Source organism: Lacerta agilis, chromosome 5 (genome assembly GCF_009819535.1).
Source record: "Lacerta agilis isolate rLacAgi1 chromosome 5, rLacAgi1.pri, whole genome shotgun sequence".
In the NCBI taxonomy this organism is placed as follows: Eukaryota; Metazoa; Chordata; class Lepidosauria; order Squamata; family Lacertidae; genus Lacerta; species Lacerta agilis.
The window spans coordinates 11142315-11158536 of record NC_046316.1 but is presented as its reverse complement, the minus strand read 5'-3'; the positions used below and the strand labels follow the sequence as shown (position 1 = coordinate 11158536).

At 44.9% G+C, this 16222-nt stretch overlaps 1 protein-coding gene across 2 annotated transcripts in view; it reads left to right on the top strand.

The window, feature by feature from the left end:
- Positions 1–16222, top strand: part of VCL (vinculin) — a 77035-nt gene that overhangs the window by 48716 nt on the left and 12097 nt on the right. For both annotated transcript variants that reach the window (XM_033148533.1, XM_033148534.1), the window contains exons 8-18: positions 964–1111; positions 3236–3389; positions 4711–4886; positions 6263–6453; positions 7809–8008; positions 9194–9322; positions 10824–10973; positions 12736–12844; positions 13661–13963; positions 14074–14198; positions 15567–15752. In XM_033148533.1, the coding sequence (XP_033004424.1) occupies positions 964–1111; positions 3236–3389; positions 4711–4886; positions 6263–6453; positions 7809–8008; positions 9194–9322; positions 10824–10973; positions 12736–12844; positions 13661–13963; positions 14074–14198; positions 15567–15752 (1871 nt within the window). The remainder of the gene's footprint in view (positions 1–963; positions 1112–3235; positions 3390–4710; positions 4887–6262; positions 6454–7808; positions 8009–9193; positions 9323–10823; positions 10974–12735; positions 12845–13660; positions 13964–14073; positions 14199–15566; positions 15753–16222) is intronic.

Genomic DNA, 16222 nt, shown 5'->3' with positions numbered 1-16222 from the left:
GGAAGTTTGCTTACACCATGTGTACATTATGGCCCGGGTACATTTCACATGCTCTGAACCAGTGTTTCCCCAACTTGGGCCTCCAGCTGTTTTTGGACTACAACTCCCATCATCCCTAGATAGCAAAGTCAGGGGTGATGGGAGTTGTAGTCCAAAAACAGCTGGAGACCCTGCTCTAAAGCAAAGGTAGCTTACCTGTGGCCTGCAAGGTGCTGTTGGACTTCAGCTCCCATCAGCTCTAGCCAGCATGGCCAATCAAGGTTGGCCCAAAACATTTTGCTACCCAAAGCAAAGGATGGCATGGTGCCCCAGTCCCATGGCTTGTACCAAAGCTCATCAGAGTGGTAGACTTGTACTTCAAGACAGGCAATTGAACAGTATATTTCACAACACCAGGAGGCAGCAGGAAAACCTAAGGGGTGCAGGACAGGCTACATGGCATACATATCTGTGTTCTCCAATGCCACAAAACTGCTGTCTCCCCACCAGTTGTCCAGTTCTAGCTAATGGTAGCGCCACACCTGTGGCTGACAGTCAGGGATGCTGGGAGCTGTAGTCCAACAACATCTGGAGGACCTCCAGGAGATTACACTATCACAGTTGTAAAGATTGCTGCACATGTCAAAGAACAGAAACATATGGAAATTTTTGAAAAGCGTGTGTATCATTCTTTCTCTAAAATTATGTAGGAGAAAAATAACTTCCTGCTTTAGTCTTAGCATTGAAATTAATTGGGTTCCAGTGGCGTGCGTTATACCTAATCCGATGAAATGATATGCCTGTTTCTAGAACAAGCACGCTGTTCTATTACGATGGATTATATTTCTTGTACAACACATTCGGTAGACGTTCTTTCCTCCCTGCGTTGAACGTTGCATAGCTTTTGATAGGCCCAGCAATTTTCCCTGGTGTAAATAATGCATGAGTCTTCATTGTCTGCATTCCCACATTCTTTCTTCCTAGGAGACTCTGGCGAGCAAGCCATAAGGCAGATCCTGGATGAAGCAGGAAAAGTTGGAGAGCTCTGTGCAGGCAAAGAACGCAGAGAGATTCTAGGAACATGTAAAATGCTTGGCCAATTGACTGACCAAGTGGCTGATCTTCGAGCTAGGTAAACACCTTCTCGCTACTAAATACGTTTATCCCTGGGACTTTGAAATAGCAATCCTGCCGTTCTAAGGAAGCAACACAAATGATAAATTAAATGTATTTATTTTGCCAACATACTAATAGTTGTGGACATCATGTTGCTGTGCGTTGTCTCTGCCCTGCATTCTGCCCCACCTGCCTCCTTAATTTTCATGGAGGATTCCTGTAATTTAGTTCACGCACAGTTTTCTCTTGCCAACGCTTTCTGTTCCTTTTGTGCTATTTCTTCCTCCGCTCATTCAGAAAACCCAAATGCACAAGTAATTGTGGGTTGAATCCACCTAAGGCATATTCAGTTGTAGAAATCAATGGATGTGACAAATTGAAACCTATTTGACTTCAGTGGGGCTACATTGCTCTGTTGATTACAACCTCCTGTGTATTAAAACACTGAGCAGTTCTTCTTTTAAATAATGTGATCTGATGCATTATCACGGCAACACCCCTTTTGGTTAATTGGAAGATCTCATATTTGCTAATGTTGACTTGGGTGTGCATCATCTCCTGTTTATTTAAAGGAGCATAGACCCAGTGTGGTGTAGTGGTTAAGAGCGGTAGACTTGTTATCTGGGGAACCGGGTTCGTGTCTCCACTCCTCCACATGCAGCTGCTGGGTGACCTTGGGCTAGTCACACTTCTCTGAAGTCTCTCAGCCCCACTCACCTCACAGAGTGTTTGTTGTGGGGGAGGAAGGGAAAGGAGAATGTTAGCCGCTTTGAGACTCCTTCGGGTAGTGAAAAGCGGGATATCAAATCCAAACTCTTCTTCTTCTTCCCAATTTTAAAAGGAAGTGCTTATGTGCACATTCTTTCATTTAAAAATAAAGACAGCTTTGTGTTGGGGAGAAGTGGCTGCATCGTGCAGGTGCCCCCTTTTAAATTCTGGCCCTTAATGCTTATTTAGTTCCTCATTTAAGGGCCTTTCTGTTTTGATTTCACATTTGCATTCTAGTTCTGATCTTAACTACACTCGAGGATACATGAATTTTCACATGACTTGCTAGCCTTCTGTCGTTTCTGGTTGCCACTGAACCCTCTCCTCCACCTGGTGTACTGTGTCTGCCAGAGAACTTAGGAAATAGCAGGGAGAGCTTAAATTATTATGCGACTTGGAGCTGGCAGAAGCGGCATGAGCATTATGCTCATTTAATGTCACGCTGAGAACCTTTCAGGGGGGACTTGTCGTTGGTGAACTGATGAGTGGATTTCTGTAGGCCTGATTGTACTGCCTAGAAAAAAATACACTTATGCTTTCATATCTGGATTGGAGAATGGATCCCGGTGTCTTCAAAACTTGCTTTCCAATTAAGCCAAAGTAATTTGTAACAGTTCAACATGCATGAAATGCTTCCTTTGAATTTTAGCTTTATTGGCAGCAAATGGGCAGCTTTCGCCGAGTGGTTTGTTAATCAGCATTGTGACAGCACACCAAGTGTGTTGTCCTCTGCAAATTTCATTGCAGCAAGGAAAAGAGCACAAAGTGCAGTTTGAAATGAATGGATTGTAGTCGGAAAGGTGGTTCAGGCAGGAGTAACACCAATCCCCTGCCCCTGGCATTGAGGCCCCCAGCTTTTGGGGGTAGAGAAACTTTTCCCCATCTTTGCAGTTCTGGCTTGCATCCTACAATACTACTACTTGTATAAATCAGCAGCAACTAATGAGCTATTATATGGGATTAGTTAAGTCAGTAGGCTATAGCTGCAAGAGCATGGGCAGGCAAGCTAAGGCCCAGGGGCCAGATCCAGCCCAATCGCCTTCTAAATCCAGCCCGTAGACAGTCCAGGAATCAGTGTGTTTTTACATGAGTAGAATGTGTCCTTTTATTTAAAATGCATCTCTGGGTTATTTGTGGGGCCTGCCTGGTGTTTTTACATGAGTAGAATGTGTGCTTTTATTTAAAATGCATCTCTGGGTTATTTGTGGGGCATAGGAATTCGTTTATTTATTTATTTATTTTCAAAATGTAGCCCAGCCCCCCCCCCACACAAGGTCTGAGGGACAGTGGGCCGGCCCCCTGCTGAAAAGGTTTGCTGACCCCTGTGCAAGAGTGTGTTGGGTTTTACATGCCTTTCTTTCCCCTTGAACAGAGGACAAGGTGCTACACCGCTGGCCTTGCAGAAGGCTCAGCAAGTGTCCCAAGGCTTGGATTTGCTCACAGCAAAAGTGGAAAACGCAGCTCGCAAGCTGGAGGCTATGACCAACTCTAAGCAGGCAATTGCAAAGAAAATCGATGCCGCTCAGGTAATCGCAGCGCAGATGATCCCTCCCAGTTCTGCTGAACCGCGATGGGTCCTAGTAAACTAGCATACGAGTTAGTTCTTACATTGGGTCCTCCTTCAGTTGTTTTACCCCCAGTCAATCTCTGGAATGGGTTTCAAATGGCTTTGCCTTAATCATTTTAAAATAGTTGTTTTCTATGCATTTTGCATTTGCAGCAGTTTTATATACACCGTTTATTGTTTTGTGATGCTTCATAGGAAGTGAATTGATGTTAATAATATAATTTGGATTTCTTCTAGCCAGGGCATCCTATTTTGTTTCAGCCGTTGCAGTTATTTGACTTTAAAGGGAGGTCAGGGAATCAGCTCCCATCAGACCCAGCTAGCCCCATTGCCAGTGGTGAGGAGCTGATGGGGCATTGTAGTCCAACATATTCAGACTGCTTTAAAGACGGTCCACTAATGGCTCTCAAATAAGGACTTCCTCTTGCAGTACTTTGAAAGGCTCGGGAACATTCTTGCAAGTCACACCCTTCATTTTCTTGAAGAGTATCTGTTTGCGGAGCAAGACTCCTGTTCTGGCATTTACATGTCAAGGTGGAAGAGAGAAAAGGGGAGTGTTCTAGCATGACATTTTTACGGTCTCTTCCTGCAAAGGTGTGACTTTCAAGGATGCACTTCTGTTTCAGAAATAATAATAATAATAATAATAATAATAATAATAATAATAATAAAAATTATTTATACCCCACCCATCTGGCTGGGTTTCCCCAGCCACTCTGGGCGGCTCCCAACAGAATATTAAAAACATGATAAAACATCAAACATTAAAAACTTCCCTGAACAGGGTTGCCTTCAGATAGCTTCTAAAAATCAGATAGTTGTTTATTTTCTTGACATCTGATGGGAGGGCATTCCACAGGGCGGGTGCCACTACCGAGAAGACCCTCTGCCTGGTTCCCTGTTAGCTCACATCTTGCAGTGAGGGAACCCCCAGAAGGCCCTCGGCGCTGGACCTCAGTGTCCGGGCTGAACGATGGGGATGGAGACACTCTTTCAGGTATATTGGGCCGTATTTCAGCTTTGTTAATCTTGTCCTCTTTTTAAAACTCAAACAAAATCTTATTTACTTTTTTAAAAGGAAAAGAACATCAATATCTTTATTTCAACCATGTCCAGCTTTTCGAGCCAGATGGGCCTTACGAAAGACTTCATTATATATATTCGTCAACAGCTTAGCTAAATTTGAGGAGTACAATAGCATTTCAAACTCTATTGCACCACGGAAGGTTCAGATACCGTAAGTGGATCATTGTGTGTTGACATGTTCCTTTTGCATCAAGAGCTGGCTGGCAGATCCTCATGGCGGAAGCGAAGGAGAGGAACACATTCGAGGCATTATGGCTGAAGGCAGGAAAATTGCAGAGCTCTGCGACGACCCCAAAGAGCGAGATGACATTTTGCGGTCCCTCGGAGAAATCTCGGCGCTGACTGCTAAGTTGTCGGACCTCCGGAAACAGTAAGTATTGCGGTTGACATGGGCATGGCTGCTTCCATGTAAGTTCCATTGATCTTAAGTCTCATGGACTCTTTAGTTTGCTTTGTGTGTTTATGACTGGCTAGCAGTATGACTGTATGGCTGTCCTGTTAGCTTGTGTTGGCGTCTCTCGGCATGTCCACACCAGAGACTGGAACTAGTTCAATGGCCATTTCCTCTTCCCACGTGTTTTTGTTATTATGATTTATTACATTTCTATAGCGCCCTTCATCTGAAGATCACAGGGCAATTTGCAATAAAGAAACAGAAAGAATACATACCATAACAGAAACAACACCCGCCACCCTACATACAGCTTAAAAGGCCAGAGATTGTTTAATTAGTCAAAGGCCTGGGGGAAGAGGAAATGTTTTTGCCTAAAGAGATGTAACAAGGGTGCCAGGCACGCCTCCCTGAGGAGAGCATTCCACGAGTGGGGAGCCACTACAGAAAAGGCTTGTTCTTGTGTTGCTGCCCTCCGGACTTCTAGCATAGGAGGCACATGAAAAATGTCCTCAAATGATGATCGCAGGGTCCAGCTTGGTTTAGGATGTGTGTGCAACGGATCTCTCTGCACTTTGCCCACCTACCGTACCCCAGGATTATTTGGAAGAAGCCCTGGCAATTAGCGCTATGTAAGTGACCCAGGTGGCACTGTGGGTTAAACCACAGAGTCTAGGGCTTGCTGATCAGAAGGTTGGCGGTTCGAATCCCTGCCACGGGGTGAGCTCCCGTTGCTCGGTCCCAGCTCCTGCCCACCTAGCAGTTTGAAAGCATGTCAAAGTGCAAGTAGATAAATAGGGACCGCTCCAGCGGGAAGGTAAATGGCGTTTCCGTGCGCTGCTCTGGTTCGCCAGAAGCGGCTTTGTCATGCTGGCCACATGACCCGGAAGCTGTCTGCGGACAAACGCCGGCTCCCTCGGCCTCTAGAGCGAGATGAGCACTGCAACCCCAGAGTCGGACACGACTGGACCTGATGGTCAGGGGCCCCTTTACCTTTCTTTACCTTTAAGTGACATGCATTTGTAGTGTTGCTAGGGCCTCAGTATTTTTAAATGTGTTGGGAAGGGTCTTCAATAGAAGCAAGTTCAATGAAGAACTTCACTTGGTGTTGTTAGTTGAACTTTCCCGGCCGGTTTTGCTTTCATTCATTAAGCTACTTGCTTTCCTTTTTTAAAGATTGCCTTGACTCATCCTTTGTGAAAATGCAGACCACAGTGCTTTGTTAAATGCAGTTAAGCGTAGTTCCTAGCATATTCACAGTTACAATACATAAACGTCTTATTAACAGAAACCAACCTACTTTTTGAACTGATTTTAATGAAGTTTCCTTAACAGATTTTTCTTCTTCTCTGCAGTGGGAAGGGGGATTCTCCCGAAGCCCGTGCATTAGCAAAGCAAATAGCGACATCGCTGCAGAATTTGCAGTCTAAAACCAACAGGGCTGTTGCAAACAGCAGACCTGCCAAGGCTGCTGTCCATCTAGAAGGGAAGATTGAGCAAGCTCAGAGATGGATAGACAACCCTACAGTTGATGACCGTGGAGTAGGTGAGCGTTTTAGTTTTTCTGTGTGCGTGAACATGATCTCAGGTGGGAGTTGAGGTCCACCTAGTGGCTCAATGCAAAATCGCTGCTCCAGCTATCATTTCCAACCACCCCTCCCTCCTTTGGAACCGGCAGCTCTCTATTATGGCAAACCAAAGAACCATAGAATTGTCAAGTTGCAAGAGGGACCACAACGGAAGTTTTAAGGTTTTATGTTTTATCGCTTTATTATTAATATTCTGTTGGGAGCCGCCCAGAGTGGCTGGGGAAACCCAGCCAGATGGGCGAGGTATAAATAAATTATTATTATTATTATTAATTTTATTTATTAGGGTTAGCTAATCAAACCCACTGCAATGCAGGAATCTCAAAGAAGGAAAAGCCAGGACAGAGGACAGCAGCAGCCAACAAAATAACAAAGAACACACTGCTAAACATAAGTTAAGAAATAAATGATGGGAAAGCTCAGGCAAACTAGAGGATGGGTAATTGAAAACCATGGGCAGCCCAAAATAAAAATCTATATAGCACCATGAGGCCATCTTTTTTTTTTTTTAACCTGCACAGAAATCCCCTTCACAAGTGGTCTTTTCTCTGTGATGACTTCAGGTGGTACATACCAAAGCTGACTCATATAAGGCCGGAAAACTACAGAGGAAAAAAGGGCTGCCTAGTTATTAGGGAGGACGTGTTGCAGCATGGTAGCATTTCAGAGTACTTAGGGGAAGGTAGTGATTATGCTGGCACTAAAGCTTAACAATGGCAACTCTGCTTTACTTTCGTGAGTGGTTGCCAGGCTTTGGGGGCTTGGCTTCCTCCCCCCCCCCCCCACCACTTTGGCCATAGATAAGCAGGACAAGGCGAAAAGAGTCGCTTACCATTTAAGGAGTCTTTAATGATCACAGCAAAAGAACAAAGCAGCCATTCTCGGAATGACGGTGTTCCCAATTAAGGTTTCCACCCACTTCCCCCCTAGTTACTCCTGCGCCTTGCAACCTGATCCCGCAACCACTGTGCTTTTTGTGTAGCCACCTTATCTACTCCACGTGACCTTGTACTGATAGGCTGGACAGTCTGTTAGCTATCTCTCTTCCAGTTCTTCTTCACTTTGCTGTTCAACCCCCAGTTCGTCCCAACTTTTGTCTTCAGAACTGTGCCCCTCTGCAAACCACTGTTCCAAATCTATACTTCTTCACTGCTCCTGGGCAGCTTCAGGATCCTGGTCAGGAGCAGTTGGGAGGCTCCCACCATTCCTCATCAAAGCAGTACTCCTCAGCCTGGTCTCTGACAGTGGTAGAACAACTGTTCTAATTTCTCTTGCTCCATAAATCAAGCAAGATGAATAACTTTCAATGCAGGTCAGGCTGCCATCCGGGGTCTTGTGGCCGAAGGTCGCCGTCTTGCCAATGTCATGCTGGGACCTTATCGCCAGGACCTGCTTGCCAAATGTGACCGTGTGGAACAGCTGGCTGCCCAGTTAGCTGACCTGGCAGCCCGAGGCGAAGGGGAATCTCCGCAAGCCAAGGCAGTTGCTGCTCAGCTGCAGGACTCGTTGAAGGTAAATAAAAACAGTATTTAAAAAAGAGAAGGAAGAACTCCTGTCGGACAGAGTGTTGCCAGTCTATATGTGTTAACTAACAAAGCCAAAGAATCTTCCTGTTCAAGCTACTGGTCTTTGCAACATAGATTATAGACATAAACAGTTTGGACACAATCTACATTCTTTTACTGCTATGCATCTTCCATTAATTTAACTTGATTCCAATTGCTCTCATTGACCCCCACCACCCATTGTTGGCCATTTCCTGAAAGAAGTGATGTTTGGCAGTTTGGGGCACAGAGCTCCTCACAGAACTCTTGTGGATTGGGCCCAGTTCTTGCTCAGTAAAAGGCAAAGGATCCCTGGACAGTTAAGTCCAGTCAAAGGCGACTATGGGGTTGTCGCACACATCTCGATTCCAGGCCAAGGGAACCGGCGTTTGTCCACAGACAGCTTTTCGGGTCATGTGGCCAGCATGACTTAAACTGCTTCTGGGGCAACGGGATACCGTGACAGAAACCAGAGCGCACGGAAACAGTGTTTACTTTTCCGCCACAGCGTTGCCTATTTACTTGCATTGGTGTGCTTTTGAAATGCTAGGTTGGCAGGAGCTGGAACAGAGCAACGGGAGCTCACCCCGTTGCGGGGATTCGAACCACCGACATTCTGATCAGCAAGCCCAAGAGCAGGCTTCCTCCAACTTGGCCCTCCGGATGTTTTGAGACTACAGTTCCCACCATCCCTGACCACTGGTCCTGTTAGCTAGGGATCATGGGAGTTGTAGGCCAAAAACATCTGGAGGGCCGAGTTTGAGGAAACCTGCCTAAGAGGCTCAGTGGTTAGACCACAGCGCTAGTGTGGAGCCATGTTGGTCTTGCTCCACATCAGCCACCTCACATTCTTAATATCAACCTTCCTTGTTTCCTAGCTTTGCTTTTTTAGTGTTCTGGGTTAGGGGTATAGACTAAAAATCTAGTTAGATGGTGAATTGGGAGTGGGGAGTCAGGGGCCCTGCTGTCATGGTCCTTCTCAGTTCACTATCTCTGAAGGTCTCCTATCTTTTTGTAACTTCAGCTTTATGGCTGAGCCTGGTTTGAACCTAGGCTGTCTGTATTCAGATCCAGTGTTTTACTTTTGGACCGCACTTCATCATGGCAAACCCATTTCTGTGTTTTGACGCGGAACCTTTGCATTCCTATTAAGGATCTTAAATCAAGGATGCAAGAAGCCATGACCCAGGAAGTATCTGATGTGTTCAGCGACACGACGACGCCAATTAAACTTTTGGCAGTAGCGGCTACTGCTCCTCCAGACGCCCCCAACAGGGACGAGGTGAGTCTGTTCCCAGCATGCACCAGTCTTTAAGTTACAGTGAGCAAATATAATTCTGCATAGGCCAAGGTAATAGTCAGATGTTAGACTTTTTTAAAAGTTTTATACTTAAATGGTTTCCCATCACCACCCTTGAGGAAAAAGAATGCAGTTGGTGTCCACAGTTTGAAACATTACTATAACTTAATCCAGGTTTTTGTTTTGGAGTAGGGGTACATTCTGAGTCTTGAGAGTGTTCTGCAGGTGCCAGTCACAAAATGGCTGCCTTGGGTTGTGTGACTTAACACAAAATGGAGAGAGACAACCACCCCAACAACCTTATGCTTATCACAGGAAGTCAGTTGTGTCCTGCTGGTCCTTACAATGGAGATCACACACACAGATGTTATTGCTATCTAATAACAACAGGGAACATTCCTCAGTACCAGAAAAAATATGCGAGGCAGACATTCCGCTCACATTTCACAGAAATCACTTGGAAGGGTACCTTTACATTTTGTCACATGTCTTTCTTTCTAGAAGAGCTTACTTTTATTTTTTTAAATGGAAGCTCAGAGTCTGGGGGCACCAGGTTGGTGACAAGTGACTGTTTGAACCGTCTTCCTTGAAAAGAATTGCGCTTTTAAGGTGATCTGAGGAAAGCTCTGTCTTTGGTACTCATATTGTAAGGACGTTTAGTGGTTGCTCATGAGTAAAGCGCCAGACGCAGAACTTCTAAAAACTAAGTTCTTTATTGTGCACAGCTATATACAGTGGAGCAAAAGATCAAACGTCCATCTCATCCCTCTGCAGAGTCCAGGAATGACCCCTTCCTGTTCTTTGTCCAGCAAAAGAGGCGCGGGATTCTGAACCCCCGCCTCCCCCTGCCACGTCCTTCCTGCCTGCGCCCTCGGAGCGTGGGAACCTGACCCCGCTCCCAGCCATCCCCTCGGTGCTGAGGCTCTGCGATCCTCTCAGAGCCCCTGCACCGCCTTCCTGCCTCTGACTCCCCTTCCCCACTGGAGGAATGGTCACTTCTGGTTGGGGAGGGGGAGGACGAGCTCGTAAACAGCTTAGGGGGTTCCCTATATTGCAGACGCCTCCGCGACTCTCCCAACTGTGGGGAGGGGGGTTTCCTGACACATATCTATCATGGCACATTCACGCCCATTATCATTGCAGCCTTGTGTGTGTAAACCCAGGGCTTAGAATTGCCAAATAGAGTTCTGTCCATAAGAAAGGTGTGCGTTACTCTGTTCATCTTTCAGAGGGGTAGCTAGTTGGTTGCAGCAAAAAAAAGCAAAAGAGCCCCGAAAGATTAGCAGCTCGGTACCTCTGCTGAACAGTTTTAGTTTTCTCATAAATCGCCAAAGAATTGTAAATTCCGCATTGATTAAACTAACTTTAATTGAAGCACCTAGTCTGTAATTGAATGGGTTACTGTGAGTTGCTTGGCTCGGTATGAAATCCTGAACTGGCTGCATTTTTTAATCTGTGGTCGTTGATGCATTTCAACTTTCAGGTGTTTGATGACAGGGCAGCCAATTTTGAAAACCATGCTGCCAGGCTTGGAGCGACTGCAGAAAAGGCAGCTGCAGTTGGAACAGCCAACAAAACTACTGTCGAATGCATACAAGCAACTGTGAAGTCCGCAAGAGAGCTCACCCCTCAGGTATCTCTCCCTCTCACTGTCAGAAACTCCGGTTTTGATCGGAGCTCGCAGTCGTTTGACAATGGCAACAACCACTCTCAGTTAACCCCGCCTTTCTTCATTTTCTTAGTATAATTTATGCCATGGAATGCGGGGGTCATTTTGCTGCTGTTATTGTTAAACCATTGGAAGTCAGAAATCCTTGCCGATCTGCAGCAGGACGCCCAAAGATCCGCACACTTTTGGTTTAGCGTTCCTCAGTTTGTTCAGTTTGCAGCCACCAAAAACTTCACCTGGACGGAAAATTCAGTTTTTCCAGTTTCTATTCAGAGAGTTCATCTCCAATAAGCATGTAGTGGGGTTGGAGACGCCAGTATATGAACCTGAATGAGAGAAGGAGTCAAGAATAAAACATGAGCGTTTAAATACCAGGATGAGATGATTCTGTGTGAGAGAGACAGCACACATATCAAGAGGTTGAGAGAGGGGTAACTTCCTTAAATGGTAGGCTATTTTTAGGAGTCTGTGAAAAGTTCAAAATCTATAAAAAGGAGGACTCTCATAAAAATGTATGCATAGGTTGGCTTAACCTTCAGAAACAGAGGCTCGCTTTGACTGCAGTCTTAAGGACTTACTTTCTAAGTCCCATTGAAATTAATGAACACTTTCAGGTAAACATTGCATTTATTTTATAGCTTTGTCCCACTTCTCAGCCAAAAAGACCTTTTAGAAGTTAAGCTACAATCTAAAAAGCTGCAAGAGGAGGGAATTTCAGTGGGAGCTGGATCCAGGAATAACAGGGGTGTCTGGCATTAACTTTTTTCCCTCTGACGGCCTCAACGAGAGTGGTTCATAGCATCATTGGGATCATGCCTGCCCCTTTTGCGATTTTCAGTAGCAGCTTAAAATTCCTCTGAGGCTCAGTTGAAAACTAGAGAGCACCATAATCTTCCACCGTATTCTCCTAAGGAAAGAAGGACCTGACAGCTTTTTATGGTGTATGGCGAATCTTTATTACTTTCACTGACCAGACTGTCATGGAATATGTTCTCTCTTTGGTCAGTCTTCACACCTGGGTCTCTGGATAAGCAGATCCTGTGGGCATCTGTTTCCTACTTTGGGAGCATGTACTTGGAGTAGGAATGAATCTGAAGGATTTCCTGTATAGAAGAAGTAATTTCTACAAGCTATAGTGTAATAGTCTACTTATGTTCTTGTGATGAAAGTATTTTAACAATTACTATTTGCACTAGAGACTTCCATAATTTCTTGGCTTTATTTTGTTGTTGTTTTGTTCTAAAAAAAAGGTGGTCCCCATGTCATGATTGGGAATTCTGCTCTTTGGAAATTCTCAGTACAGTCATACCTTGAAAGTCAAATGAAATCCGTTCTGGAAGTCTGTTCAACTTCCAAAACATTTGGAAACCAAGACGCGGCTTCCGATTGGCTGCACGAAGCTAATCGGAAGCTGCATCGGACGTTCGGGTTCCAAAGAATGTTCACAAACACTCACTTCTGTGTTTGGGGCATTCGGGGACCAAAACATTCAACTCAGAAGGCGTTCATCAACCAAGGTACAACTGTACCTCAGAGTGCTCTTGAGTGGCATAAATCCATCTTTCAGTGGGAGACGTCTTGTGAAACTCCCCAAACTGGGACCCATTTCAGATGAGAGATGCTTAACTTTCAGTTCACCTGCACTGCAAAATAAATTCCAGTGCACTTTCTTTCTGTTCCTGTGCATCATTACTGCCATCATATTAGGGTGTTTTTGCATTGGCAGGTAGTATCTGCCGCTCGCATCCTTCTAAGGAATCCTGGAAATCAAGCTGCTTATGAGCACTTTGAGACCATGAAGAACCAGTGGATTGATAATGTGGAAAAAATGACAGGTAAAATGGAGGAGCTTGTGGCCATGGTTTTGTAGCCCCAAATCACTGATGACGAGCCTGAGATATAATTGGAAGGAAACTAGAAAGGAAAGAGCAATTCCTTGATGCAGTTGACTTAAGCATGTGACGGAAAGGGAAGAGTCATCCCCCCACCCCAAAAAAGGCACAGTGGACTCAAGGAAAACATTGCTCCATACTTCTGTTTGGAATATGTCTTGGCCTGATCACTGGCAGCCTACAAACAAAACTTTTGGATAAATTATTGTAATGCAACTCTATTTCAATCTCTTGTTCATTACGGCGAAATTGTATATAGATTTGGATGTGTTTTGTGTTCGCACACAGATGCTGTTAAGGGAAGAAATGTCACATCCATTTTTACATAGTGAAGTTCCATCTAAGTTCTCTTGTCCCACTGAGTTCCCTTTCTGTAAATCTAGCACAGGGCTTTGCAAACTTGGGTCTGCAGCTGGACCAGTGGTCAGGGACGTAGTCCAAAAACAGCAGGAGACCCAAATTTGGGAAACATTGATCTAGTGTGTTTTCCACTATCCGCAGTACAAAAATGTACTCTTCCCCAGTTATGTAAATGAAACCCATTCATGTTTTGATAGAATTTGGAGGCCCTCTGGTGGCAAGAGCCAAGTGAGAAGGGTGATAAGAGTTTAAATGCTTATAATTGGGATTGTGCCAAATCTGCACCTTGCCATTGTTAGCAGAACTCCATCCTGTATTTAAGGGTGACCTTCCCCTCCAGCGTCATTTCCCCTTGCCACGTGCATGAAGGGAGGTAATCATGCCAACTTCTTACCCTAGGGATGGTGGATGAAGCAATTGATACCAAGTCTCTGTTGGACGCTTCCGAGGAGGCCATTAAGAAAGACCTGGACAAGTGCAAAGTCGCGATGGCCAACATTCAGCCGCAGATGCTTGTCGCTGGGGCCACTAGCATTGCCCGGCGAGCAAACCGGATTTTGTTAGTGGCAAAGAAGGAGGTGGAAAACTCAGAGGACCCCAAGTTTCGGGAAGCTGTGAAAGCTGCCTCTGATGACCTGAGCAAAACCATTTCGCCAATGGTGATGGATGCTAAAGCTGTGGCAGGCAACATTTCTGATCCCGGTAAGCATTAGACAAAGATGCTTTCTCCAACTCTTCAAAGTGCCTTGTCACTGAATTTTCAAAAATAAATACTAAGCTCTCTCTCTCTCTCTCTCTTTTGCCTTTCCTAGGTTTGCAGAAGAATTTCCTTGATTCCGGCTACAGGATCCTGGGAGCTGTGGCCAAAGTCCGAGAAGCTTTCCAGCCCCAGGAACCCGACTTCCCCCCTCCGCCTCCTGATCTTGAGCAACTTCACGTAAGTGCTGTGTTATGGAGAATTGCTCTGGAAGGACAGAGGTAATCTGCAACCATTGGGTTGAGCCAGTTTCAATTATTTAAATGGCTGTGGTTTCCTTGTGTGGGTGGAATCACTTAATGTTGAAATCTGATTCCGGTCACACAGTGTTCTTATATAATACACGCTGGCATACACACAAGTTTGCGTCCCCAAGTTTTGTTTCTTTAGCATCTTGCGAAGCCAGATTTGGACTTGGGGCCCTTGAGAGCAGAGTACAATGCCCTCTGTATGAAGGTAATCCAACCGAAAAACACAGAAGTCGCAAGAAAAAAAACCAGACTCCTGGGTCTGTGTATTTTGCTGAGAAAAGCAGCAGTTTAAAGCCAAGTGTGTGCCTTTCAGGCCATCTGTGATTATGTATAAACTTTGAACTTGGGGAAGAACTTAAAGGTGGGTAGATGCACATTTTTTAGATTTCAGAAAACACTCTCCGTGCCTTTGAAAGCTGTCTTGAAAACATGGCATTTGAATCCAGGAGTTCAATATATAATATGATAGCCTATTAGTAGACAACCTCAATTACCTTCTCTATAGAAGGACATCTGAAGTGAGTTTTTGTCCCCCACCCTTTCTACAGTTTCCTGCTGGTTAGCAGATCAGAAAACCAAGTGAGAGGGATAAAGGACGCTTTTGCTAACAGTTGCTAACTTAAGAGATCATTTTGTAAAGTCTACCATAATGGATTTTAACATAGATATTACTGGATGATGTAAATCAGGGCTGAGAGCCGCAATCATGCTTGGTCCAACCCTCCAGGAAATGTGTAAATCATATTCTTTGGTAGGTGTCTTAATTTTCATTATTCCCACCTTGGCAAAACAATGGTGAATTTGAGTTTGGAAAGTTTGCCCAAAGCACTGAAAATTCCCCATCCTGAGAAAGATCAGAAATCTGGAAGACCAAATTTTTATTAAGGACTGGAATAATTTTGTAACATACCTTAGAGACCACTGTAAGCAATTGTGAAATCACTAGCTGGAATACAATAACACTTGTAAAGCAACACAAACTTTGGATAGTATGGATTTATTATAGATAGATCACAGCAAAAGATGCAGGAACAAGATTTTAGAAATGGAACCAATGGAGGTCAGAAGGTTCGAGAGGACCCCTCTTTTCTTCTTTTTTGTTGGAATTGTTATGTTTGATGTGTATAATTAATAATTACTATGTAAAACTAATATAAATAAATAAATAAAGGGACAATTCAGATGCAAAAGCTGAAAAAGAAGAAGATTCCGCATTCTGTGGATTGATATAGATTTGACCGCTTTGCATTTGGATCTCTGCGTTGGGGTGCTGCAACCCATTTCCCTTCTTCCTTAGCTTACGGATGAACTTGCTCCTCCCAAGCCGCCGCTGCCAGAGGGCGAGGTTCCTCCCCCCAGGCCCCCTCCTCCCGAAGAGAAGGATGAAGAGTTCCCAGAGCAGAAGGCTGGGGAGGTGCTCAACCAGCCCATGATGATGGCTGCCAGGCAGCTCCACGATGAAGCCAGAAAGTGGTCCAGCAAGGTAAGAACGGCCAATGTATCCCTGTATTCTTGCTTAACTCCTGCTTCTCCGTTTAACCCAAAGAAATTGCAGATCGGTGTGTTTTGTGGGTATTGCATTGACGTCACTCGGGGATACCCCAGCGTTGTAGGCAGATCTGTTCGTATAGATCTTCAGAGGTTGGGCTGTTTTTAGAGAATGAACGTTGACCGCTCTTATCACTGGCTGTGCAAAGACGTCGTTTTAAAACCTTCCTCAGGTTGCCAGGAAATTTTATGCCCTGGGTGAGTTAGAATTGGGGAGTCAAATCCAATAGATGAGGGAGAAAACCAACCCGTCTCACCCAAATGAAGTGAGAAACTCCACAAAGCCTTCCAGTGTGCTCTGGAAGAGCATTGAAAACAAACAAACAAAAACTTGATAATGCTGCAGGAGTTAGGAAAGAGGCAATCTAAAATTGACTTTCTTCCCCCACGAAGCCAATGAAAACC